The 26,340-nt window shown below is 45.9% G+C and overlaps 2 protein-coding genes across 4 annotated transcripts in view; one reads left to right on the top strand and one right to left on the bottom strand.

The window, feature by feature from the left end:
• The window catches only part of MYBBP1A (MYB binding protein 1a), a 60,727-nt gene extending 49,843 nt beyond the window's left edge, over window positions 1-10,884 (bottom strand). For both annotated transcript variants that reach the window (XM_087752195.1, XM_087752196.1), the window contains exons 1-12: window positions 9,923-10,884; window positions 9,706-9,801; window positions 8,794-8,877; window positions 8,335-8,409; window positions 7,802-7,909; window positions 6,559-6,749; window positions 6,101-6,268; window positions 5,722-5,839; window positions 3,048-3,337; window positions 2,031-2,138; window positions 1,293-1,418; window positions 314-517 (exon numbers count right to left, since the gene is read on the bottom strand). In XM_087752195.1, coding sequence (XP_087608321.1) covers window positions 314-517; window positions 1,293-1,418; window positions 2,031-2,138; window positions 3,048-3,337; window positions 5,722-5,839; window positions 6,101-6,268; window positions 6,559-6,749; window positions 7,802-7,909; window positions 8,335-8,409; window positions 8,794-8,877; window positions 9,706-9,801; window positions 9,923-10,090 — 1,736 coding nt within the window. In that variant the 5' untranslated portion in view covers window positions 10,091-10,884. The remainder of the gene's footprint in view (window positions 1-313; window positions 518-1,292; window positions 1,419-2,030; window positions 2,139-3,047; window positions 3,338-5,721; window positions 5,840-6,100; window positions 6,269-6,558; window positions 6,750-7,801; window positions 7,910-8,334; window positions 8,410-8,793; window positions 8,878-9,705; window positions 9,802-9,922) is intronic.
• Window positions 10,885-11,023: 139 nt separating this feature from the next.
• Window positions 11,024-23,055, top strand: EIF4H (eukaryotic translation initiation factor 4H). 2 transcript variants are annotated; one of them, XM_087752204.1, is made up of 7 exons: window positions 11,024-11,176; window positions 16,823-17,004; window positions 17,990-18,054; window positions 18,164-18,263; window positions 18,935-19,000; window positions 20,891-21,049; window positions 21,174-23,055. In XM_087752204.1, exons 1-7 carry the CDS (start codon window positions 11,118-11,120, stop codon window positions 21,308-21,310), a joined length of 768 nt encoding a protein of 255 aa, XP_087608330.1. In that variant the 5' UTR covers window positions 11,024-11,117; the 3' UTR covers window positions 21,311-23,055. The 2 variants fall into 2 exon arrangements, with proteins under 2 accessions (XP_087608330.1, XP_087608331.1); XM_087752205.1 differs by lacking the exon at window positions 18,935-19,000.
• The last annotated feature ends 3,285 nt before the right edge of the window (window positions 23,056-26,340 follow it).

Genomic DNA, 26,340 nt, shown 5'->3' with positions numbered 1-26,340 from the left:
GAGTCACTGAGAAGTTAGCACAGGTATTATTAGGGGAAAAGATTAGCAGAGTTACAATCATGTTTGGGAGAGGGATTATGAGCAAAAATAGAAAAGGACATGGCCACCTACACCTAGTTAACACACAGAAGGAACAGGAAGAAAGGAACGGGGTGATGAGAAAGAGAGAGGCATCCTGAAACCCAGTTGCAGGTGCAGGATCTTCAAAAGGGAAGAAACAAAACTGCCACTGAGGTGAAATGGCTCTGCTACAGCAGCCAGAACATCAGGAGGATGAGAGAATAAAATGTCTCTTTTATTGGCCCAATCTCACCTCTCCCAGGCATCCCTCTGTCCCTTGGTAAAAGGCTTCACAGCTTTGACATGCTCACTGGAGAGCAGCTTGTTGGCATACTCAACAAGGAGAAAGATCCACAGCTTCCCATCTGCAGTCACACCATGGATGTGCTTCTCCCTCAAGGCTGCAGCCTTTGCTGTATCCCCCAAAACAGTCAAGCTGTTTAAAGTCTGAAGTAACCTGCAAAAAAACCAGCCAGCGTGTTACTGCCAGAGGAACCAGGCGGCCTTCTCACTTTCCAAAACAATGCCCACCGGTAGAGCACTCTCACCCCAGAGCTCTGGTCACCCATTGCAACCCAGATTCACACGGCCTAAGTTTCAACCCATGCATGTATCCAAGCACAGTAATGTATAGCTCATTGTCTTGGTGTCCCCAAGCGCACCTGATGCCCCCAAGGACACTGACTATTATTCTCAGTTGTTTCCCATTCTGTGTCCCACCATGTCCTCTGCTTTCCCTCTACTGAGGTTGGAGCACCAGCTTTGGCAATCACCTAAAAGCATCTATTATTACCAACTCCATCTCCCTTAGTCCAGGGAGAACTGTGGAGCCATCAGCAGCTCACATGTAGAGCGGACAGAAAGCCAACAGCAACCCGCACAACCCCACCACCTCTCTCTTGAGTCCTTCCACTTCTAGCTTGCAACAGAGGCAACAGAAACCTTATGATAAAAAGCAGTCTGAGCTCAACTCTACACCTACCTGATCATCACACACATAGTCAGCAGGTCTGCCATGCAAAATTATGTTTTTATTGGACAAAATGTAAGGATCTTTGGGAAATCCATCTAGGCTCTCCTTAAAAAAATCCATTCCTTAGTCCTGGAGTCAAACAAATGCTCCAATAGCAGCTCTCAATCCCAAACCTCTTGCCCTGCCATTCATAGGCTGATCTTATCCTCAGGAAAAAAGTGAAATTTCCAAGCTTAAAACATGCAAGCAAAACCCTTACCCAAAGAAGTAGCTTTCTGCCACTGAATGAGCCTGTTTGTCCAGGGGCTCTGATGGAAGGACGTTTGTCTCACGTATTTGAGAAGTCTTTTTCTTAGTCTCAAAGAAAGCATGGAAGAAGCAAAACCTAGAATGGACAGAAACAAGAACAAAATTAACAGCCAGCTTGGTTGTAACAAAGCAAAAACAGCCCGTGTGTGCAAACCAAACAGTGCCGCATATTCACAACATGTTTATTCAAGGATGTCCAAGCACTGAAAAAAAGTCACTATTTACAACAAGACCCTTCCCTCAAGGCACACAGGGTAAAGAAGAGAAGGATGCCCAGGACTTCACAAAAGTGAAGTGCCAACACTTGAGGCCACAGAATACAGTACTCAGATTTGGGTCGTATTCTCCAAGACACTTAAACTGACAGATAAACACTTATTAAGATCTGATGCAAAGATTCGAAGTAGTATCTTCAGGCAGGCTAGGTAACCAGGAACCTAAAATTTACTGAAAACAAATAGGACTACGGTGATTTTAAGTGCCTGAAGTAGTTATGACAAGAGTTTGTCCAAGTTTGCAGAAGGTATTTCGAAAACAGAACCTAGTCTCCTGAACGATTTATGTTATGGAATATTTCCACTACTGAATTTGCCTAGTGTCATGGGGACAGCTTACTTGGAATATTGCTATAGAGCTAAACAGAATTATTCCAAGCACATGTGGCATTAAGTCTTTAAATCATTCTTACCTGGAAATGTCCATCACAAGGCTCTCTTCTTTTTCCACTGGACTTTCAATGATGTTAGCAAGTCGGTGGATGACCCATTTTCTTAGTCGAGCAATTTTATGTTGCACTCTTTAAATAAGGAAGTGGACACCATAAGTAGTTTGAATACTATCCCGAAACAAACACAAACCACACAATCCACTGCAGCAAGAGGTGACTTTCAGATATTTAGAGGCTTTACACTAAAGATGGCAAAGTTACGTAGTAAGAAAGCAACAGGTACATGAGAAGAGATAGCTTCTCAAGTTTGCTTTTTACTATGCAAAAGACAGTCTATTTACCCCACTGAGGCTAAAAGGCTCAAAAAGCACTTCAAGAATTGCAGTAGTGCACCTATGACCTCACTCTATTGACAAGTAACACATAGATATACTGTTTTAACATCTTTGGAAGAAGCCCCTGCAAGTAACCCAGTAGCCACAGCACTAAGTTGTGGGTATTCAGTGAGCAGCAGCACCAAGGAGAATAGAAATTTCTCTTGGAAAATTTTGCTAGCTGGAAATTGCTACAAATGCCTATGAAGGATGTAAGTATTTACAGGCTACTCTTGAGACATGGAAGTGGGCGCTTTGCTGTAGGCGAAGGAGACGAGAGCTCTCAGGCCAGTCAGATAAGAGGGATGCACAATTCCTACAAAGACCTGGGAGTCTGTAGTGAAAAAGGAACCCACTGGACATTTTTGCCAAAGCAGTTGTCAGGGCTAGAAAAACAAGAGAAAAGGCTGCTTTGGTGAAAAAAACAGCCTGCTTTGGTCAGGCTGGCTGGTTCTCACCATGTTTGCTCCTACTTTTGTCCCAGCAAGAGAGTCAGATGCCGGGGCTAAACCTTCTGGGACAGAGGAAACGGAACAGGCGACAATTGTCAACTCACGACAAGGGAACCAGCAAATGTTGGCTGTCCAAACCAGACTTCACACAGGTAGCTACTCTAACCACAAAACAGAAAGAGAAGAGGAACCTGCATCATCTATACACTCACATGTTTGCATTTTCCTGGTTCTGTTTTTGCCGGTTACTTGAGAAGTCTAAACAACAGTCAATGTCTGGCCTGAGGAACATCTCTTTGAGCCAGTCGATGTATTTTTGCAATGCTGCTGGCTGCAGGTGTCTGACTACCCTGGAAGAGCTGGCCAACACTGGATAGCCTTGATTGGTGAGAGTCGAGAAGCCGATCATCACTGCCAGCTGCCTCTCCAGGTCATCACAGCCATTCAGAAATTCATCTATATATTCTTCCATTTCTGGAGCAAACTTAAACCGGTCTGGAAGCTGAAAAACACAGTCAAACAAGCAGATTAGGAACCTCACACTGTGTCTGAGTGTCTTTCTAAGCACAAACCACTTCACAGTTTTGACTGCAGTAAGTAAATTAAAGTCACATGCTTGAACATTTGTCGTAAGGCACACAGCAGGTCATCAGTTTCACCTCACGGCCTTCCTCACACAGGAGCAACCACAGAATCCTGCCGTGTACCGACTTCAACCCTTTAATTTGCACCTTCCCAAACAGTCAGCCTTCAGCGGGCTGGACTACATGCTGGCCAGTGCAGCTAAGCTCCTAGGCTGATCAGCTCTTATTTTGGGTGAAAGTCCAGGGTGTTTCTCACATCATCTGCCTTAGACTTTCCCTTGATTTGGAAACACCCCCACATCAATTCCAGTCTCATCTAGCAGCTCTGGAGCCTGCTGACCTACAGTGGGTAGAATAAATCCCACCTCCTCTCCCTGGTGTCTCAGAAGTGTTGAGGCATTCTGAAAGGAGGGGGAGTTGACATGTTTAACCTAAAAACCATATCCTGAGGTGCTGCTGTTTTGTGCTAAGTCCTATCCTCAGTCCTGCCACTGATCCACAAGGCATACAGCTGGCAGGCTGCTGGCCTTGGCACACTGTCCAGCAGCATGCAGACCACCAGGACATGTCCCATCTCACCACACATCCCATTTCCTTACGTTCTTTCATAGCCCACAGTGTTCAATCCCACTCATTTGTTCCAGAAAAAAACCAAAAGCATAACTGGAAAAACTTTGAGGAGGGCAAGCTGTAGCTTCGTTCCAAAAATGCAATGCGACTTTTGTAAATTAATAAAACAACTTGTTTGGTATAGTGTCACGATCAATACAGTGACCTGGCAGGAGCAGAAACAATAATGAAATTCTAGAGAACACTGTTCTTTTAAATATAGGGGCTACAAATGCCTAATTAACTACAAATCCATCCAATTATAACATAAATACCCCTGCAAGAAATCTCACACAACTTAGCAATCTCCTGCTTCCGCTGTTGGAGAACTCAAAACTTGTGCATCAGCATGAAAACCGGGAGGAAAAACTCCAGGAGAGACTACTGTAAACAGGCTAGTAACTCACAATAGGGTATGAGTTATCTCTCATCGATCACCTCTAAACAAAAGCAAATCAAGTACATTTGCTCCCCTGTTGGAAAAAAGTGGATTCAGGAAGATAACTGTCAGTAAATATTAGACTCAAGCTTTGTCTAGTTCCATCTCCAACAACAACCAGAATCCCATAAGAAAGTACAAGATAACAGTATTTGCTTTCCAAAACAACCAGGGTCAAGGAACAAAACAAAACAAACCCACAAAACCAACAAATTCAAACTAAGATCTTTTCTACTTCCTCCTCATCAACAATATTAGGGGTTTCTCTTTCCATTTAGTCAATCGTTGTCTTCAGTGGATTTGTATGTTTCAGACAGGAATTAAGAAATTTTTGATGTATATGGAAGAACACAGCCTAATTCACTGTGCACCAAGCATAAAAAGCAAGAAACAGGAAAACAACTCAGTCAGTGGATAAACCCTGGAGAAAGTTGGTCCATACAGGGAGGCACCACGGTAAGCATTATTTTCGGAGCAACCCCACACTTCTATTGCTGCTTTGATACCAGAACAGAAAGACTGCGAAGTCCTGTTCCTCCCAAGGGAGAGCAATGATTTTTGGGCCCACATGAAGAGGCTTAAGATTATGTTACCACAAAGAGCCATGCCAAAGCCTGTTTTTATCAGTATTCCTCTTTTATTCTTCCTCCCTTCATTGCAGGGCTGTGTTGTTTGCTGGCTTCCCAGGAGGAAAGGAGGAAGAGGAGTTCCAAAATCCAATTCCCAAATAAAATTTGTGCTTAAACCTCAGATGTGCTTATTGAAACAAGCACTAACATAAACAAGAGCATGAGTTGTCCCTTTTTGTGTTTGCCTTCAAACGTTCATGCAACACCCAGCACATGACAGACAAAAAGGAGCTTCTGGACACGCAAAATCGAAAGGACTGTTAAAAGATGACACATGACATTGTCGATATGCTGAGGGCTGCCCTTCCTCTGCTTCCCCCATCGTTAGAGCTTTCTCAGCAACATCAATGAAAGCAGGTGGGTCAGTGCTGAACAATTTCAAAACCCTTAAAATAAGTCTGAACGAGAAATACACAAATAAGCAATGACGATTAAACACAATTTATACCCAGCTCACTGCAACCAGTGGTCACACAATAACCTTGTTTTTAGTAAGAGTCAAAGGCCTAAAATTACAGAAACTTTTTTTATACAAGCCAACGTGAAACTAGAAGGGGGGGCGAAGAGGACTTCTGCTCAGAACGGGGTCTTCAGCCCTGAACACAAGTACTTTCAGCAGACCTACCTGAGTCGTTACCACGTGTTCTCCGTAGTGCTGCATGACCTTCCCTTTGAGAACCATCTGTAGCTGATCCAGAGACAACAAGGGGAGAGCACTGCCCAGCAGCCGGTAGCACATGTAACTGAGTGGAAACAAAGAAGATTCCCTCAGGCAGAGGCACAGCAGTAAAGCCACACACAAGGGTAAGACAGAGAAGTGGTGGGGCAGGCTACGTGGAGCATGCAGGAAGGCAGAAGTCAAAAATTCATTGATCCGGTGTTCAAAAATCCTACTGCCCAAAGCTTTTCTTCTGACTAGCATAGCTGCTAAGATCGAAGAAAGACTGGGGCAAGAAACAGAAGGATAATGTGGAAAACAACAAACAACGTATGTTAAAACAAACCTCACAGGTCCCGATTTCTCCTTCAATAGCCCATTCTCCACACATTCTTTCCAGAACAGTTCAAAGGCACCTTCCTTCAGTGAAACTTGTAGCAAATCAAACACTACATTGGGCAATTTCTTGTCCTTCTTCTCAGACTTGGCAGCACTTTGCAGAAGCTCTACAAGTCTAGAAGAAGAAAGAAAATAATGCGAGGGATCTGGCCTGGAAATGGATTGCTGAAGGCCAAATTCATCCTGCTGAAGGACACAGAACATTTCCTGAGCACTGCAGGCTGTGCCTCTTGGGGGAAATGACAGACCTATAATTTAGGAACCTGCGTAACAGTTAGCACCTAACTCTTAACAGCACCTGCAGTGGCAAATACAGGCAGGTATCAGAATGAAAGCCACATTTCTCTCACTGCTAGCCGAGAGACCACGAATGTTGCATTTAATGCTCCTTATTTAAGAACTTACCTGGGAATATTTTCCTCATTTACAACAGTAGGTGAGCCAAACAGCTTCTTCAGATTTTTAGGTTTCAGAACACCAGGGAATTTCTGTATGCCCACAAGCAAAAGGTGCAGGTTCTCTGGAGATGTGAAGGCTGACGCTAGGTCACTTTGCAAGATGCCAAACAGGACCTCCTCAAACACATTTTCAGGAACCTAGACAGGAATGAAGGTGAGAGCATGAGAGAAACATCTGAGGGCATTTTACTAACTCGCTGTGTAGTATATTAAAATATCTGCATTGTAGGGCATTTTACTAGAAGCTTGCAGTGTTCTGGAAACTTTAGAAATAGTCTTTATGGTGACACAACCAAAAATAAATAATGGATGTGTCCAGTACTGCCACACAGTCCCCAGGTGCCAATATGTTGTCATCAGATAGCAATTCTGGTCAACTGACTCCAGCTGCAATCGTTCTCTTGCTGTCTGATTGCTGCTGTCTGTACAGCCATGCAGCCCAGGGAGGAGGAAACACTCTTGTATTAGCTTTTAATTACATTTTCCAAAAAATAAGTTACTTGTTTCAATAAGATTTGCTGGTAAACAACTGTGTTCAATGGTTTTAGAGAAAACTGGATCCAACGTTTTCATCAATAAAATAAGAAATGCACAAAAACTGCTTTAGTTTGTATTTTTTAAAGATTGGATTGAAAATACATTTAGACCTAACATCAAGACTACATGATCCAGAACACTTCCATACAAAGCATTATTTAATTTTTATTTAACACTGTTAGTTTTCACATCTACAAACAAAATCCACATAAAAGAAGGAAATAAACAAACTCTCTTCTTTTACTACATACTCAGAGTTCCTTTACTCCGTGCCCCTACATCCTTTCACTCCCAACAGCCCAAAATTCAACTTTAGGCCCAGGCTTGCTGCATAAAAAAGAAGGTTTGCTGTCCAGAGTTTTCAGCATACTTCTATTCAAAAAAGCAGATGGTCTAATGTACCACCTGAGCAAGTCAACTGGGGAAAAAACAGAGTATGGTTTTGTCCGTGATGAAATCAGACTAAGCTAAACCAGAGCATCCTTCCCAGAATAAAAGCATCTGCCCACAGACAATACAGGAAACAGCTCCCACAGCTTAAACTCGCTCTTCCACACACCCCCTTTAACTTTCAACTATGAACAAACTAAGGAAAAAGCAGCCCCCGAAGGAAAGCCCTCCCTCCTCCCACCCGCCGCATCCTCTGGCTATACCTCAGACATGATGTCAACAAGAGTTTTGCGAGGGAGATCTCTGAGGTGTGCTTGGTGATGTGCCAGTTGCTGAAGAAGCTGGATGCTCTCTAGCAGAGCTTTCCGGTCCTAGAAAGCAAAGATAAGCCAAAACCAGAAGACATATATCAAAGATTAAGCTGAAGGCTCAGGTAATAATGCACTCTTGAGACCCTTTAGCCTACTTGTAATAATAAACCTATACAATTGCCTCCTGGTAGGCCACTCAGCTTTTCCCAAAATGGTGTTCCCTGGCTGTATACGGCAACAGATCCCTTCCCTCCAGGAGAGGTGGGAACCTCCTGTACTATCTGAAGCAGTTCCTACATTCTAGTCAGAAACAGACATTTAAAGGCACAAAAAGTCCATGGATAATGCAAAAGAACTGAACTGAACTTGATCCTTCAGTCCCATCTCACTGACTAGCCAATGACCCAGCCTTTCTCTCTAGATCCCCTCTCCACTTCAGACAGCCCCAGAGCCAGTACTGACAAACCACAGAACAGTAATGTTACCTTAACAAGCCGGCCAGATTGAAACAGAGCCATAACTCCAAAGAAGTTTCCAAAAGCAGCGTTTCTCACAAGTTTCTGAAAAGGAAAAAAAGGGGGAGTTAAAAATCCACTTCACTTAGATTTCACATTCAGCTACAGCTCTGATCAGTGGAACGAGATGGCTGGAAGATCTAGCCTTGAACACCCTGCTGTATGAAGATAACACACTGAAAAGCAACCCCCTGCACTATGTTTAAGAACTGTCCTAGATTATCTTTCTGTCACACAGACAAATTTCAGCTAAAACAGGCCCAAGATGACAATGTCATCAACTTCCAGTTCTCACAAATATTTTCATTGTTTCATTACAGTCATTTGCAAGCACCCCAAAACTACAGTATCCAGGCACGAAGCCTTCAAAGAATAGAGAACGGTTAATTTAAACTAGCTGCTGGCCAATGCTGCTATGAACCGACTCACCTTTTTCACTTTTTCCAGATTGTGTTTTTCTTTTATCTGTTCCAGGACACTGCACATTGGAATTTCCTCAAAAGCCTGTAAAACCTGAAGAGATGGATGGAATAGTTCAGTTTGCAGTTCTTCCATTTTATGAAGTTTTATCGAGTTCAGCCGGAACAGAGCTGAACAGTTGTTCAGCATAGCTGATGTGCTGCTTTATCAGGCCAGAATAGAGACAACTAGATCAGTAGAAGATGTGTCAGAATAGGAACTAGTGTAGACATAAATGTACCTGCTGATACTCCTTTTTTTTTTTTCCCTGTACATGACTTAGCAGGATTAATAGTGAGAACATTTCGCTGCAACTGCATGACCCTGCAACAGCAGCAACGAAACTTGGGCAAGGTTCTTCTGCATTATCAACTTGTTAGGTGAGACGAGGCCAGATCCCGCCGGTGATCCCAACTGCTGGGACTCTTTGCTATGTTACAGACTCAAACAGCAGGGAGAGAAAAAACCTTTGAAGCATGTGTGAAAGGGCTGCCTTTTCAGATCTCCGGCATAAACAGCCCAACACCAGGAGCAAGTCCATTTTAAGAAGTCACAATAGTTCTAAATGCAGCGTATTTGAAAACCTAGTCAAAGTTTGCAAATTAAGGATGGTTCTTGAAGCAGGACAGAATTCTGCAGCACGAGTGTGATATTGGTACAGCTTATACCTTTATAAGCGCTTCTAAAACAGGCTGGCACCATTGAAAACGGCACAATTTTTCTGTGCTCGCTGCAAGAGCCTTCTCTGCTGCCTGCCTGCAGAAGCTGCCAGATGGGAGCCCTCCAGCCTCCTCGCAAAGCGGGACCCCAGGAACCGACCGGGCTTGGCGAGGGGCCACGGCGCGCTCCGCTCTGCGCTGCGCTCCTCTGGCAAACACTGACCTGCGCCAGGGCCAAGCTGAAGCCGGGGCGGGCGGCCTCTCGGGTGGCTCCCAGTCCCTCCACCAGACGCTTCAGGGTGTACTTCAGCTCGTCGTCCTGAAAGAGAGACCCAGCTCCGGCGGTGCCCGCGCTCCTCCGAACCCAGCGGGGTCCCCGGCCGGCGCGGTTCGGACAGACCCCGCCGCCCCTCCGGCCCCGGCCCCGGCCCCCGCCTCACCTTCCTGCCCTCCCGCAGGTGCCGCAGGAGGTTCTCGGTGGCCGCCAGCCGCACCTCCTGCTCCGGCTTGGCGATATCCCAGAAGAAATCGAGGAAGGCGCGGCCCTGCCGCAGCACCCCGCGGGGGTCGGCCGCCGCGCCGCCGCCCTGGCCCTCCCGCTCCGCCATGCCTCCGCCGCCGCACGTGGGGCCGCCGCCGTCCTCCGCCCGCCCCGCCTCTTCCGGGGCAGCGGGGCCGGGGCTGCCGGGGCTGCCAGCCCCGCCGAGCCGCCGCCTCCGCTCCGCGCCGCCGCTCCTCCTCCGCGCTCCCCGCGGGGCCGCCCCGCGGCGCCATCTTCCCCTCCCCGGCTGGCAGCGCGCCGCCGCCGCCGCCGCCGGCCTCCTCCGTCCCTCGCCGGCCCCGGGGGCTTCCTCCGCTCCCCGAGCCCTGCTCCGCGGCTTGGGAGGCAGCGTTGAATCCGCTCCCCGCGGGAAGCGGGGCTCGGTGCGGGGAGAGGGCTGCAACCCTGCGGGGCGTCGGAAGCAGGGCGGTCCGGCCCTGCAGGGGACACCGGGCACCGGCCATTGCACGGGTCCGTGGTGGTGCTGGTGTAAAACCTGAAATAACGGCCCGGGAAAAGGGAACAAATCAGTGCAGAGTATGTTTTTAAGGACACCAACAAGCTTTTGGGTGCAGCCCGTTATCTTTCTGTACAATAAAGTGAACTATGCAGAAACCGCGTGCGTTTGCTGCCCTCCCCTCCAGCCTCTCGCCCCACGCCGGCCGCAGGAGCGCAGGGAACAAGCGCAGCGACCGGAGCGGGAGCCGCCTCCGCCCCCGATCTTAGCAGCAGCGCCCCCGAGGTGGCTTGGGGACAGAGGCGAGGCCAGCGACCGGCACGACGGGGCGGCTCAGGCACGCTTCACGACCAAAGGCCTGGGCTTCTGTCACCGATAAACGCCCAGCCGCCCGAACCGGGAGCCCGCGGCCGGGCTGGGCCGCGACGGCCGGGGAGCGCCCGTGTGGGCGGCGGCGGAGCGGCCGGGCGGCGGGACTTGCCGACAGGCAGTAGCGCGGGCAGTCCCGGCGGGGCGGGGAGCTGGAGACAGGCACCGCGCGGGGCAGCCCTGGCCCGGGCTCCGCCGTATATAAGCGGCGCGGGGTCCTGCGGGCGCGGTCCTGTCACGCTCGCACGGGGAGGAGGCTGAGGTGGCGATGGCGGATTTTGATCCTTACGACGATCGGGCCTACAGCAGCTTCGGCGGCGGCCGGGGGTGAGGGCGGCGCTGCGGGCGGCGCCGGGGCCCGGGCCGCTGGGGAGCGCCGAGGGCTCCCCCCCGGAGCGGGGAGGGAAGGAGGGAGTGGCGCTCCGCGCCCCCCCCGGCCGGGCGAGGAGGGGGCGCGGCCGGGCAGGGCCTAGCCTGCCCCGTTCCCTGTGGAGATGGCGGGCGGGCACGGCGGGGGGGCGGGCGGAGAGAGGGACGGGGGGGGCACGCTGCCTCTGGGAACCTTTCGGGCCCGTCTCGCCTCGCCGCCTTCCCTTCTCCGGGGGAGGCGGGTGACCGCGGCGGGGCGTCTTTCCCTCCGGCCTTGGCGGGCCCGCTTTGTGAGACGAGGAGGAGGCTGCGGTGTCCCGGGAGGGGGTAGCGGCCGTCACCGCGCTGCGCGGGCCGAGTGCCGCAAGGTTTAGGGCCTGGCGGCTTGGGAGGGGCGGGAGGAGGAGGGTGTCGCTGCGTTCCCGCCGGCCCGGAGGCGAGCGGAGGGGGGGATTTAGGGAGGCGCTGGGCCAGAGCCAGGGTAGGCCGTGAGGAGCTCCCGCAGGGACCGGCCGGGCGGTGGGAGGAGGGAGCTTCCCGTGAAGGACTGTAGGGGGGCGAGAGGCCCCTGTTTGGCGGGACGAGCTCCGCACGGCGAGGTGCCCGGCGGCGGGGGGAGCCGCCGCGGCGCCCCCGGGAGCGGGCAGCGTTGCGATGCGTGCAGCGGCGAGGAAATGGGAGGGCTCTGCGGTGCCGCCGGTCGGGGAGGGCTGCGAGCCGCCCTCCTGCGTGATCCGGGCTCCGGGTGCTGGCTCCAAATCTCTGAGCCTTGGGAATAAAGCTTGTCTCATCTCTGATTCTTTGGTGGAGAGTGCATATAAGGGAGGAGCTACAGAAACAATAACCAGCAATTACGAAGTTTTGTCTTATATTAGGTTAGGAAGATGCAATTAGTAATTGACTTTTTTGAAGGCTGGTGCCATATAAGTTTCTCTGTGCACTAAAATAAAGCAGTAGGCATAAAACTATGAAATAAACTTGTCTTTGTAAGCAAATCTTTAACCAGTATGCTATTTTATAATCTGATCTTTCAGGATGTGTTTCCTGATCGACAGTGTTCTTGTCCTTTCCTGTTTTTAGAGGAATAAATCAGTTTCATTTTAGACTGTTGAGGCAGCAGGGAGGAGCTCCTGCTGAGGTTATAAGAGGAGTAAGTTTTCTTGTCTTTGGAAACGCTCTGACACTTAAGCTTTGTAAGCTCGTTTTTATGCATAGATACCCTTTGTGTCTAAAGAAGAGATGTCCCAGAGCAAATAGATGATGTAGCCACTTACAATTCTGTCATTTCTTAAATTCTGTAACAAATAACCTTGGCAGCAGCCTAAAGTGGCACTTGACACTCATAATAAATTCAGATGTTACTATGCAGTCTGCCCTAGTCAATGTAGGCATGTTCTATGAAGTAATGAAATGAAAGTTAAAATGTTATTTTCATATTCAGATTTCTTCAATAGAGTACTTAAACTTTCTCTCAGGCAAGATGTGGATACTTGCTTTGGTGAACTAAAGGTGTCCTGCTGATTAGTAGATGCCTTTGCAGATGAGAAAATGTACTTTTTCTCAATTCGCTGTAGTTTTAAGCCTCAGATGCTATTAGAGTGCAACTTGTACTTGCATCTAATTTATCAGTGTTACTAGTAAGTTACTAACAGCTAATTCACGATTTCAGACCTTAACAGGTCTCTGTGCTTTGTATAAAGTCCTGTAATATGTGTAACGTAATGAAAACATGACTGTTCTTCTTGCAGGTTCTGATTAAAGAATCCCATGTTAACTTAAAGTGACTCCTACGCATTTTTAGGCTCTCTCAACTGAGTTAACACTATTCTTACAGTCCTAGATATAATAGTTTTTGTGGAAGTTGCATTTGGCATAACCTTTGGTCTATATGGAGAGTGAGCACAGGATTTAAGTGTGACAGAACTTGTTGGGAACTACTGTTTTCTAACATATGTAAGATATCTGCCTCTTTCTCATACTCTTCAAAATTATGATGGAAGAGCAACAGAATATGAGTGTAGCGTGATGAGACAGGGGATTTTGCTAGCGCATTGGTTAAGAGCTGAAGCATAATACTATGGTATGCAAAAGTCACTATTCCAGGTGAGGAGCATGCTGCTGACTTTAATAACAAAAGGATTACTATAAAAGCTTTTTGGTAAGTGTTTTGGAGCCCAAAATTTGACACAAAAATCTGTACTAAGCATACTGAGGCCTAGCTGAAACTCTCTGAACAGCTGTAGAGCTGCTCAAAGTTGAAGGAAACTGAGTATTTACCACTCCAGCTTGCTGGTAGGCTGTTTATTTAGGCCTGGCTTTAAGTGCTGGGTTTAATAATGCTGGCCACCTTACTCAAAGGTTAAGATTCATCTGCTGAAGTAAGTAAAAATAAGTGAAAATGGAGAGCCAGTCCTTCTGGCATTTTGGATCCTGTGTCTTACCCATTTAGCATTAATAAATCCTAATTTTTAGGCTTGGGTAAGCTTTTTGTTGAAGACATCTACTGCTTACTGTAGAAATGTACAGGATTGCTTGAATAAATGGGGTATGTATTTAGAGTTGTGGTCCTGGAGATTCTCAACAAAACTTGCATCCTGCTGAGCCTTATGCTGCCTCTGGTAAAGCACTAGCATTGGAAGGAATCCAGTTAGGTTGTCGTCTCTGTGCTGTCCAAAAAAATAAATACTGAACTATTGTTTTGATTTTTAGTGAAAGGCTATTAAATTCAAATACTAGCTTTCAAAATATACTTTGTTTTGAACTGATGTCAGATCTTGTTTTCTGGAGAGAATAACTAAACTTTCTAAAAGAGGAGCTTCAAAACGACAATTTCGGTGTTCTTTCACCCCAATATGGCCTTATGATGTCATTTAACTCAGTCCACCAAAAAGTAAGTCTAATTATAGGGATGTTTGCTTCTGCATTTGCTAGAAGCAAGCTTTCCTCTTTAGCTTTCTGCTTTGGTTTTCTGAAAAAGGAATCAAATAGTTGTCTTTCAAATTCCCACATTAAGATAACATAATTATTAGCTAATTGTGTCTGAGCAGAAGCTACACTGAGTGGGAAATGTGTTACCCAGTTCACTTAGTTCAGAGATGTTTTTAATTATAGTTGACTTTTGTCCTGTTGTGTTACAAATGAGAGCATCTTCTTTCAGTATCATTGTTTGGTTACTGAAGTCAGCCTTATTTTTTTTTTCACTGTTTCAGTATTGAAAAAATGTAGGGAAGTGTAGAAACAGTTTCTTTTTATGTTTCTATACCTGGATTCTGTAGGAAATTGAGTTGGGAAGCTAGGTATTGACATTCCTGTTCTTCAAATGGAATACCAATACCAAATATATAGTTATATATTTGATAACTGAGGCCTTAATGGATCAAATTCAAAAAGAATACTTCATTTTCTGACTTAGTATCAGTAGGGATTGCACAATAGGGCATGGATTTCCATACACACACCCCGTGAAGTTCTGGTATGCTATGGTAGAAACAAGGTTTGTCTGTAGCACAAAAAATTCTTTTGGGGATTGCTAACTTGAGGGTGTGGTTTCAGAAGCAGCTCAAATGGATCTGAGTAGAGGCTGCTGTTGAAAGCTGCAGTTCGAGCCCTTGCTTTCATTTTCCTTCCCATCTTGGCACCAGTGCTCTTTGCAGCTGTCCATATCACCTTGTTGATCTGGCTGAGCATTCAGCTGTAGGGTGAATTTTCAGGTGAATCAGCTCACTGAGCCAGATGACTGGCAGTCCGAGGAACATGGTGAGAATGTGTAGAGGGAGGGTATGCTCCTTTTAAACTCAGCCTAAGCAATTTTGGTTTTCCTATAGAACATTAAAAAATTGAGATTTTTGGCTGCAAATTAAATCTATGGTATTTTAATAGCTATTTGTAAGGCCATAGACGAGAATTAAGATCAAAGACATGGAACTGATTCTACATATTATGGGACTCTGCTTTCTTGGAGTTCCTCCTTAAAACTTAGTCTTGTGACTAAAGTTAATTCTGCTATACGTACACAGCACTCAACTATAGCGGCTTTAGTTCTCAAGTGTGTTTTTGACTCCAACTTGTTCATGAGACAAAGGCAGATGAGGAATATTGTCAAAATGCTAAAGTATGAACCTGGGTGGACACTAATTAAAGATATGTAGGTTGTGATTTAAGTACACTTAGCAGCATGGTTAACAGTGTTGGTGACAAGTGACTCCTGCACAGAGCTGCTACCATAAAAAGGCACAAATGACAGGCTTACCTAGAAAGAGTTAAGGAATCTTATTCAGGATTTCTGCATTATCTGATTCATTAGTAATAAAATATTTATTCTGGAATGAAAAGAAAAAAAAAAAAAAAGGCAGACAAAGTACATCGCTTGCCCAATGGATTTTCTGGCTGCATGCAACCAGCCAGAATAAAAGGAAATAATAGAATCATTTGACCTTCTGTATTTTAGGTAGGACTCTGCAGAAATCTAATTAGTCCATGTCACTAGCAAATCCTGGTTTGGTACAGTTTGCATTCCACCGTGCTTTTAAATGCACAGTGAGCCTCTGGGAAAGGGAGCAGACGTGAACAAAGCCCAGTAAAAGTAAGGCGTTGAAGAGAACACAGGCAGAGTGGTAGGTAGGCATCTCAGGGAAAAGTCAAAGGTTGCTTAGGTGGAGTGAATGGCGTTGGTACCAGTGACAGCGGCATCCTGTAGTCTTGATGTCCAGGAGCACTGCCCACAGTGCAAATCTTGCTCTCTGTAAAGGAGATCAAAGTTAGCTTTAGAAGATTAGGCTCTACAGGAAATCAATGCACAGGTGTGTTACATTAATACAGTAAAGAATTTAGCTGGTACAGTCTAGTTCCTCAGCAACCCATGCCAATAGCCTTAATGGAGACTGAGGGAAAAGATAGGAAAAGACAACCTAGTTTACCTCAGTCCGTAATTCATGAGAGAGAAAGGAAGAAGTAGACATCCAAATAGCACTGAAATTGGTTTCTCTGCCTTAGAACACCTTGCTCAACCAAGCTGTTTATTATTCCAGTCCAGATATCTGACAATTATGGCAGTAACTTCAGAGTTAGGAGAAGATGTTTCTGTTAGGCTAAATGCTGATGAAATAATTTAGATGATTGTGGTGTGGATGTTGATAATATACTATTTAGTTAAAAGTATTGGATCCAGCTTAATTTCAGAATATGCTGACAAGCCTGTGCCTATTTCTTCACTGCTATAAATTATTCTTAAAATCTAGTCTAGGATGTGTTTTTTAAGAAGTAATGTTTCTGAGTAGGGGACAGTAGAGAGAACCTTGCATTGCTTTTCTTAATGGCTTGTGGGATGAGAAAAAAGTTCATTCATCACTTTGTTACTGAGTTCACCTGTAATGTATTTAAATAAATTGTTCGTTTGTTTTCCCACTGAAGTACTGCATCAAGTAATACTAGAAAGGAGTTGGCCAATAGTGGAGGTGGCAGGTACAGGCAAAGGGATAGAAAAACTAACCGAAGTTGTGGAAAAATCCATTTCCTAACAGTCGAACAGCACCTGAGCAGTGCTATATACTTATTACTGGCTGCGTTGGTAGCCAAGTTTAGAGACACTGTGCTTCCTTTCAACAGGTCTCGTGGTGGCGGCCTTGGTTCCCGCAAACAGAAAGAGCTGCCAACAGAACCCCCTTTCACAGCATATGTGGGAAATCTACCCTTCAACACTGTTCAAGGAGACATAGATGCCATCTTCAAGGATCTCAGTGTAAGGAGTGTACGACTAGTCAGAGACAAGGAAACAGACAAATTTAAAGGTGAGCGTTCAGAGTTATTTTAGATGTAGATGGCTGACCAGTAGGAAAAAATGAGATACTTCTAAAGTCACTTTGATGGGGAATTTCAGTCCCTACTCTAAAGTGCAGTTAGCTTGTTGATCTGCATTTGTTTTTTATGTTGACTTACGCGGGTTTCTCATTCACTAACAGATTCACTGTTAGTTCCATCATCTTAAGATACAGACTAACCTGCGTGACAAGAGTCAATATTTGCCCTGCCATAAAAGGACTTTCTCAAACCTTGGTTGTCTTGTATGAATTGTAACAAAGCTGAAGTGTCTGACCCACTTAAGATCCATGACCTTAAGTGTTGAGTACTTACACAATCTTTCTTTAGTTCAGAAGGCTCCCATTGCTTCAGTTCTGTCTTTTTTTAGTAGACAGGGAGAAAAAGCACATAGATAAGCCATTCAGACAATTGTTTTAGAGGACACAGATCTGATTTCCATGGGAGTTGGCCAGTGGAAAGGGAGTATATTTGTGAGTTACTTTTAGGGGAGTCAAAGGCTTAACTCGGGTAACAGAGGGTCTCAGAAAAGGAATAAATTCACTAAATGATGTGATGACACAAAATCAGACCGCTGGCCAAGCAGGTACTTCAGCTTCTTGTTTAAAAGTACTAGTAACCAAATGTCAATATTCAGCTAAATGACTGTCTAAAGGCATAGATCACATCTAATCTGTAATGAGAACCCTACAGTAAAGGGAATTAATCAGGCTCTTAGCATTTGCGTAGTGCCCATACAGACTTCTGTTTCAGGATTTGTCCCCATCATTAACAGGCATAGGTAAATACATTCATCGTTAGTGATGTTTGGTTTCTGAGCTGTGTACATCTTGCACTTATCATATCGTAGCTCATCTTTGAAAGAGAAGGGAGGCTATTAGCAGATATGCAGGAAGAGTAGCTTCTTACAAAGGCCTTTCAAAGTGCTGGTATTAACTTGTGAGGTTCTTCTTACAGGATTTTGTTACGTAGAGTTCGATGAGGTGGAGTCACTCAAGGAAGCTCTTACATATGATGGTGCAGTAAGTATACTTGCAATTAATTTGTAAAATAAAAAGATAAGCACAAGTCTCAAACTCCTTGGCAGCCCATATGGTACATTCTGAAGAGATTCTCCCCTTTATTTAACAGCTTTTGGGTGATCGATCACTCCGAGTGGACATAGCAGAAGGCAGAAAACAGGATAAAGGAGGCTTTGGCTTCAGAAAAGGTGGCGGGCCTGATGACAGAGGTGACTTCCATTTTTCTGAATAGCTTCTTAAATGCAATGGTTGTAGTTATGACTTGTGGTGCTAACTAATGCTAAGGCAAGGCATGCGAGTAAACATGAAGGTCATGTAGGAAGGAGAAATTTTATATGTACACACATATTTCTAACCTAGCTGCTGCCGCTCCTGAAATGCCTGGAATAGATGTGCTTTGTGTCCAGAAGCTGAATATGTTGTCACTCCTAGCCCAGGAAGTGCGACCAATACCTCTAGTAATGTACAGTGTCTTGCAGAGGACAATCATAAGCCCAACAGTCTGATCTGCTACTATTTTATTATGGTGTAAGGAAAGTGAGTAAGCTAAGCAAGCACAAGTAGACAAATACTTATTTTGGACTATCTGTCTCCTGTTCCAGTGTAAAAACAGGCTTTGCTGTAGTTGAAGCTTAGTTGAACCAGACTCACTAAAGGTTGCCATTGAATGCGTATTAGAGAAACTTTTCTGACCACTTATTCTTGGTTAACTTAAACTGACATTTTGTTCCTATGCAATGGAACTTGGTAGTACCGAAGCGAAAGGATTTTCCAGCAGCATGACTTTGGATATTGAAGGACTGAAACTTTGGTTTGGTATCCCCTTGATCAGTCTTTCCCACAGCTTCAGACCTGAACACAATTGTGGCTTTTTTCCTAGGAATGGGAGGAGGTTCCCGAGAATCCAGAGGAGGTGGATGGGATTCCAGAGATGACTTCAATTCTGGTATCAGTATTAACACTTATACAGACAGGCAGCCTAAAAGGCACAGAACTGTTCTCATTTTTGTGTCAACTACGTTTGTCCCCATTACTGTTTTGATTGAGTCTACTGTATGCCAACTTTGGACGTCCTACAGCTGCAGTGGGATTCTTCAGGGGGGATTTTCCGTTGCCTTGTAACAGAGGAAAGAGTCTTGATTGTGAATTTTATGAAACAATCCTACATGACAGAATGCTTGTTCAAATGTAGCCTATGGTGTCTAGGTTTTAAGCGTTTCTCAAACGTGAGGCCAAGTACATTTCTGAATAGTAGCAGAAACAGACAGATCATGTGGAAAAGCTGATGATGTATTCTTTCAGAGCAGAGGCTTTCACCTTCTTAAGGAGATGTGGCATCATAATGATGTGTATCCCTGAAGCAGCTGACTTCTCCAAAGATATATTAGTGTTCCAAAGCACTTTTAAATGCAAAATGTTCCTAAACTTTTAGACCTGTTCCAGTAATGCAAGTTGCAGCAAATGACTGAGCTTGCTCAGTGGAAGGTAGGGATGGAGCCACCGGGTTTGCTCTTGACTTCCAGTCAGTTTCCAGCTATTAGAATGCAGGGTGACATTAACACAATTTCTTTTGTCCTCTGAAATCATGGGTTTGGTCCATTTTCTGATGGGGAGATGCTGGCAAGTGCAACTTTGCAATGTCTGGTCTCTGCGTGAGTGGAATGGACAAAGTAGAAGGAGCGGTAACAAAGCGTGCCCTTGGCGCTAGCATGAAACTGAAGCATGGTGCTGGAGAGAGGAAGCTTGCTACAGCGCTGCGCTTAACCTGCCTTCATAGCTAAGCATTCTGGTGTCATAGCTTTGTACCTTTTTTGGCAGCTTCTTCAAATGCAGATGCATTTCAGCTTGTTAGATGCTGGATGAGTGATTTGCGAGCCAAAAGTTTAGCATTTAAGTCTTAGTTGCTACAGAAGCTTTTCTTCTCAGGTTGTACGGCCTTGCTCTGGATCAAGTCTTTAAAGATGGTTGTTTGGCACTGAAGTAAGCGACAGTTCTGCAACTCTGCCAAATACTGAAGTAGAAAGGGAGGTCTCAAATGGGTGCAAAACAACTGTCTCTTCCAGGAGGCTCCTGAAAAACTGAGTATATTCCTCTTAGGTGTGCTGTTAGCCTGAAGCATACTCTAGGGTCGTCATTCTGTGATGACCATAGAGAGTCACTCTGGGTAGTACAGACTGGAACTCTGGCCAGTGACAGACAGTTCTTGGGTTTTTTGATACAGAAACTGAAGAAATCCAGTCAGTTTCATACTTAAAGTCTGCATTGCTTTTTTTCCCAGCTCTTTCATTAATCTAGTCAATGCCTAGTCAGTTTATAGTATGACTAAAAAGCCTTGGGGTGTTGCTCTGTTTTTCAAAGGCTCTGTTTTAGGAGGACTGTATATTTCACTATTCCCTCGCTATTTTCCCGTTTACTCTGCTCCTGCAGATGTCATGCGAAGGCTGTAGCCAGTGTGGTCTTCTGGCTACAGAAGTACTCTGGGTACTTCGAGTGTTGTCTCTGAATTCAGCTAATGGTGTTAACAATCTGAAGTTGCAGATGAAGCTCATATTTTAAGCCGACTTGATGACCCACTCTCCAACACTCCAGTAAGCCTCTAGGTGGATAAAGCAGTTTCCGAACTTGGCATAGTATGCTTGGTTTCAAATGGAATCCGTATGACTCTTCTAGAATGTGTTAGAGATCTGTGAAGCAATCTGTCTACAGACAAAGGCTCTCAGTGCATCATCTTGGACTGACAGCAGTGACTTGCAAGGTTTTCCAGTCACCCAGATAAAAATGTAGATAAAAAGCATTGCAAAATGTACTCTTTAAATTCACTGTCTTCCGTCTTCAGGATTCAAAGATGATGACTTCTTGGGAGGCCGGGGTAGAGGAACCCGCCCTGGAGACCGGCGACCACCAGGTGCCTCAATGGGAAGTGGTGGCACTGGTCGCTTCAGAGACGGGCCTCCCCTTCGTGGATCTTCCATGGACTTCAGAGAGCCAACAGAAGGTAAACTCTTCCTATCTTCTGTAATTCAGCCTTCCTTCATGAAGGAGACTGCTGCTTTCTTTGTCAGGTTAAAGCTACTGCCCTTGACAGCCAGATCTTAAAACCTTAATGTTTTTTCTTTCAGAGGAAAGAGCACAGCGACCCCGACTTCAGCTCAAACCCCGAACAGTTGCTACTCCCCTCAATCAAGTAGCCAACCCAAACTCTGCTATCTTTGGTGGAGCCAAGCCCCGAGAGGAAGTAGTAAAAGAGCACGACTGAGTTTGGGGTTGAGAGGGAATGGGGAGGCGGGAGAAAAAGCAAGACAGTACAGAGTGACTAGCTCTGCTGGAATGTCAACCCTGCAGTTTACCATTCCTGCCATCTGGCATTTGTCCTCTTTGAAACCGAAAACACAGAGCTTGTGAATGCATGTCAGCTGTTAACAAGTGGTTTTTAGTACGTTCTTGGCTTTGCTGTATCTAGTGCCTGCTTTGTGCTGAGTTTCCCTCTTCTGTTTCCTTCCAAGCAGCACAGTTGCCAGTAGATAAGGCAGTGTAGCTGCTTCCACGAGTGTGGAGGTCTCTGGACAAAGGTGCTGCTTCAACTTCTTCCTTTCTGGGTTTGTTTTACTTTAGTAGCACAGGTTAGACTTAGTTATTGCCCTGTATTGTTTCCTTTTACTTCCTCAGTGCTCCTCTTCTGACCTGCATGTCTCGTTCTGTATTGCTGTGGCTCTGAAGAGGAAAACTGGAGAGTCCAGATGAGTTGAACAGAGAAATTTTCAGTTCTAACCACGTAGTGAAATACCATTTACGACAATTGGTGATAGTTACTGCGTACAGCAGAGCCCCTTGTAAAACTAAGGGGGACAGCTGCCCTTTCACACAGGTTACCAGGAAGTATCAATTTTATAGATGCAAATAAGATTGGCTGACAAGAAGCCTGGTGGCTAGGTGGTGGGATCAGTACGGATAGAGCATCTGCCAGCAGGCTCTTGCTGGTGGCTGTTGACTTCAAAATGGTATGATACTACACCTCTGAGCTCAAGGTTAGCGCTGCAAAAACGTGCCTCTTTGAGCACAACCGCTCACTGGCTCTTTCTGCTTACTTTTTTTTGGGTTTTACATGTTTGGTAAATTTTTAAACGAAGTTTCTACAAATAAAATTGACTTTTTTTATTTTTGTTTAAGGAGTGTATACTTTGCCATGCAGTATGTAATCACCATTATCCCCTGTATTTCTTTGCCCAGCGGTGTACAGTTTTAAGACCTCTGCTCTCAGAATACCTTGAAAATGGGCAGATTAGAAATCGTTCTGCTATAGATTCTCTTCATGTAGAAGTTTGGGTAAAAAGCATCTCTAATTGCTGCATCTCTTCACTTGAAACGTTTCTTGCCAGTGTTGTGTGGGAGGAGGGAGGAGAGGGGAGGCTGGAGCAAAAGGAGAGAGCTCATTCATGTTTAAAACCAAAACCTGGATCTACAACACTGAAGCGTGGCTCTGTCCAATGCATGAGAAAAACTTGGGCCCCTAATGCTAGCGCTGACGGCTTTCAGACACGACGCCGGCACACCCGAGTACTTGCGAGAGGAGTTTGGAAGCATGGCTGCTTCACTGCTGGTAGTGAATTTCCTCCCTGAAGTTACCTTTGTAATGTCAGAGTCCCAGCAATTTACAGAACTACTCTTTCCTTCCTTCTGCCTGTCACTTAATCTGCTTCTGAGATAAGAACCATTTGTCTAACACTAATCCTTAATTTAAGACAGACATGCATTTGTGTGGTTGTATTCCAAACCGATAATTGACCTATTTACATCTTCAATGTGGAAAAGATTTTAAGAACAAATTCCCGTATGAAAACTCACTTCTAGTCAAGACAGTTGACTTTTAAATGTAAAAACAAAAAAAAAAAAAAAAGGAAAAGAATTCCAAACACTTAACACATTCTGCTTCATAACAAAATAAATTTATGGATATGGTATTTTGTGAATGATCTTTTAAATAAAAGAAAACATTAAGTAATATTTAACATTGGTCTTTATTTGAGTCTGCTGTAGCATGTTCCCTCCCCGCCCCCCCAGTCTTCAAACATTGTGTTAATTTGGAAATTTGCTTCCCTAAATTTCCTGGGGAAGCAGTACCAGACCCGTTCTTGCACAAATAAGGGGGGGCGAGGAAAAGATAAAGGGGAGGAACCTGATCTAAACAAGCGCTGGAACATGCAGCACCCGGTGAAGTAAAAATTGTGCACAAGCGGAAGCGAGCCCACGGTCTTTGTCCCGTGGCTTCTGTGTAAGTGCAGTTACGCTGCTGAGGCTGCCAGGCAGAACGTGGAGGTGCTGTAGCCTGCGGGTCACCTCGCTCTTCGCGCCGTCTCCCTCGGGCTGGGTTCTGCTGCCCCCTGTCCCGTACTGGGCAAAATGTGTCTCCTTCCAGCCTGAGTAGTGGTGGGTTTCACGTGGAGTCTTTGTGGTAAGACAAAGTCAGTAGATCAGCTTGCTGCTGTCTTGCCCAGTTTCTCCCAGCGCTTTCCGCTGCCCGGTTTTCCACGAGGCGTAACTGTTCGTGAGGCCGTTGCCCTCTGTCTCTGAAGTAGTGTGTGCTGCCGGGGGAGTTAAAAGAGGGAGAGCCGTGTTTTTGTTGAGGAAATGAGCTCTGACCTTCCCGCTGGTTTTACTGCTTTCCGTAGCGTGAAAGGGTGGCAAGTGTTCCTGCCTGCCGGCTGCTCGGTCCGCTCTCTCCGGGCTTGCTCCTAACCACGGCTCCAGCAGAGAATCCCACTCCTGCTCTGGAGCCGCTCGCCGAAGCAGTGTCTGTACTAGCACCCGGCTGTCCGACGTGAATAATAAGCTGAGTTTTACGCGTAGGAGTAGGGCTAGCTGGGTGGAGATAGCCTCCTTCAGCTGCTCCGTGAGGCTTGCTCGTAGCCGGCCTTTCACGCCTGATGGGGGGAGCAATAATTTTGTCACTGCGCGGAGGAAAGTAACGCTGATTTGTGAGGAAGGTAGAAAGATGGAAAATGGCTCAGCTTAGTCCGATTAATATTTGTCTGTATCCGCTAATATTTGTTTGGTCAAGGGTTTCCCACTGGTGAATGCAGCCTAATCCCAATATCGTTTAATAGATTTTTTTTTTTTTAGTAGTTCTTTGTATGCAAACATTAATGCATTGCCTCGTTTCTCTCTGCATTATGCTTCCCACATGGCGTTGGGTCAGGCTCCTCCAGTCCTTTTTCTTTCCCCCCTTCAGAAATGTAACTGATGAACACTTTCCTGTACAGGAGCATATCACACTACCTTGCGTCAGCAGTTGACAAAACTATATTTAATATATGGATGTGGCATTTAAGTTTCGTAGGAGGAAGCAAGATTATTTTTTCCCCACCCCACCAGCAAAAAAGCAGTTAAGGTTTAATCTGTAATGCTTAATTTTACCTGCAGCTTAAAGCTAAGCCTGGCATGGCAAAGCCTAGACCCAGGAGGTTACCAGCAGTGGTAACAAATGGATAATTCACTTTGTGGCTATTCCTGTGCTCACCGAGTTGTTTCTAGTAGCTGTGCAGAGCTTTCTTCAAGCTTGAACTTAAACAAAACTGAAGTCAGGAATGCAGCAGAGTTGTTGGAACTGAGCTTGACGTAAGGCTTAGCACTGCTTTGCTGCTGTGGGAAGTGCTTCGTGGTGTTTCTGCAGCCGGGGAAGGCTGGGGCGGCGTCTGGAAGAGCTGTGGGACGATGCAGGAGTAAGCAGCGTGCGTCTGACGTGCTGCAAAACTCCACTGGCAACTGCCGAAAGACAAACCCCACCCTGCGCCGAGGAGCGGTGCTGGGAGAGCTGAGCCCAGTCCGCAACGGCAGCGGCCCAGCGCTGGCGCGGGTGCGTTGCCAGCTCGCTGGGCCGTGCGAGCCTGTAACGGCACCCGCGGGGGCTCTGCGCTTGTGGTCACGCATGTCGTTCTGATGGCTGAAGGGCGAGGTGGAGGAGTGGTCACGGATTCAAATGACAGGTTGGCGAGAGCCGCGTTAAATTTACGCCCTCGAGGGTGGCTTACTCGCCTTCCTGGAGTAGCAACAAGATCTTAACCTACTACTGAGATGCGCTGGCACTGCTAAAAGGGTCTCCACTGCTGACCATGAATTTCGGAAGTTCTGCTAGGTGTCCGAGGGCAGGTTGTGATAGAGAGCGATTGTGGCCAAGACTTGCCATCCCGGGTGGTTTTGGATGATGGTGATATTTTTCAACTTATGAATTCTCTTACAGTTTCAATCCTGACTTAGCACATAGTATAGTAGGAGCATTTGCTACCTGTAGTACTAGCTGCTGACTCATCTTCAGAAAAGATGATGATATCTTGAGAGTTTTAGAGCAAATCCTGTGATGTGGCAACCCCTCCTTTTTGTAGAAAAGATGTAATAATAAAGCCAGCAAATTTTGAAATGCATGTGCAACCCCTTCCTCAGAGCGCTCGCGCATAGCAGCTTGCAGAGCGGCCCTTGTCCCGCCGACGGCTTTGAGCAGAGCTGCTTGGCCTGACTTTGCCAGGAAGCCCTGTTCGCCCAGAGCGTGTTTCGGGCAAAGGCTGCGTGCCTCAAGTTTGCTCCAAGCAGTGCAGTTTGAAGCCAGGCATAGGTCAGTGGTTTTCTACGCCGACCCCATTCCTTCTCAGCGCGTGGAAGTACGTCTCGTGGTTATTCGCGCTGGCTTACAGCAAGAACACAGGCAGTAAGCCGTTAACGGCGAGCACCTTCACATTTGTGTTAAGTTTATGTTTTACATTCTGATGGTTTCTGTGTTCCGCTACCCGATGAGAGCGAAGGCTCTGAAGGAATGGGGCTGCTCGTATATCCTGGCATATTCTAGCACAGAATCAGTTCCCTCTGTTGTTTTCAAGGGCACTTCTCTGGACTGGGTTCTTGGGATGCAATTTTGTAGCTGATGCTTGTCTTAAATTTTTCGAAAGGGGAGTTTCTGGGCTGAAGAGGCATTTGATTTCCAGCTGAGATTGGAATTTTCTCATCTGGTAGCTGAATCCCTCCTCTCGAATGCCACTCATCCCCTGCAAGATTTCAAGGAATCGAGTATATTTGCAGTGGCAGAGGGCCATCTTTTACCGGGTGCATATATTTTCTGTATAGTCTGCAATTTATTCTGGTAGTTGTGATACCGCTCACTATATCAGTATTAAACCAAACCAATTAGAAGCATTGAAAATGGTGTAACCATATTCTTTGACCTTGCTTTCTGAAAGGATTTAACCCTTCAGCGCCAGACACTTGACTCTCCAGCCTGATGCACATCAGTAACAGCGATAT

Source organism: Nipponia nippon, unplaced genomic scaffold, assembly GCF_047370975.1.
Source record: "Nipponia nippon isolate SJK-2023a ecotype South Korea unplaced genomic scaffold, ASM4737097v1 scaffold_15, whole genome shotgun sequence".
Lineage (NCBI taxonomy): Eukaryota > Metazoa > Chordata > Aves > Pelecaniformes > Threskiornithidae > Nipponia > Nipponia nippon.
This window is presented reverse-complemented; position numbering and strand designations above follow the sequence as displayed.

Excerpts from the sequence above, each read along its gene's own strand:
- EIF4H (XM_087752204.1), top strand. The coding sequence starts at position 11,118 with ATGGCGGATTTTGATCCTTACGACGATCGGGCCTACAGCAGCTTCGGC. Across the intron at positions 17,005-17,989 it reads GGAAACAGACAAATTTAAAG|GATTTTGTTACGTAGAGTTC; the intron begins GTGAGCGTTCAG and ends TTCTTCTTACAG. Across the intron at positions 21,050-21,173 it reads CTTCAGAGAGCCAACAGAAG|AGGAAAGAGCACAGCGACCC; the intron begins GTAAACTCTTCC and ends TTTTTCTTTCAG.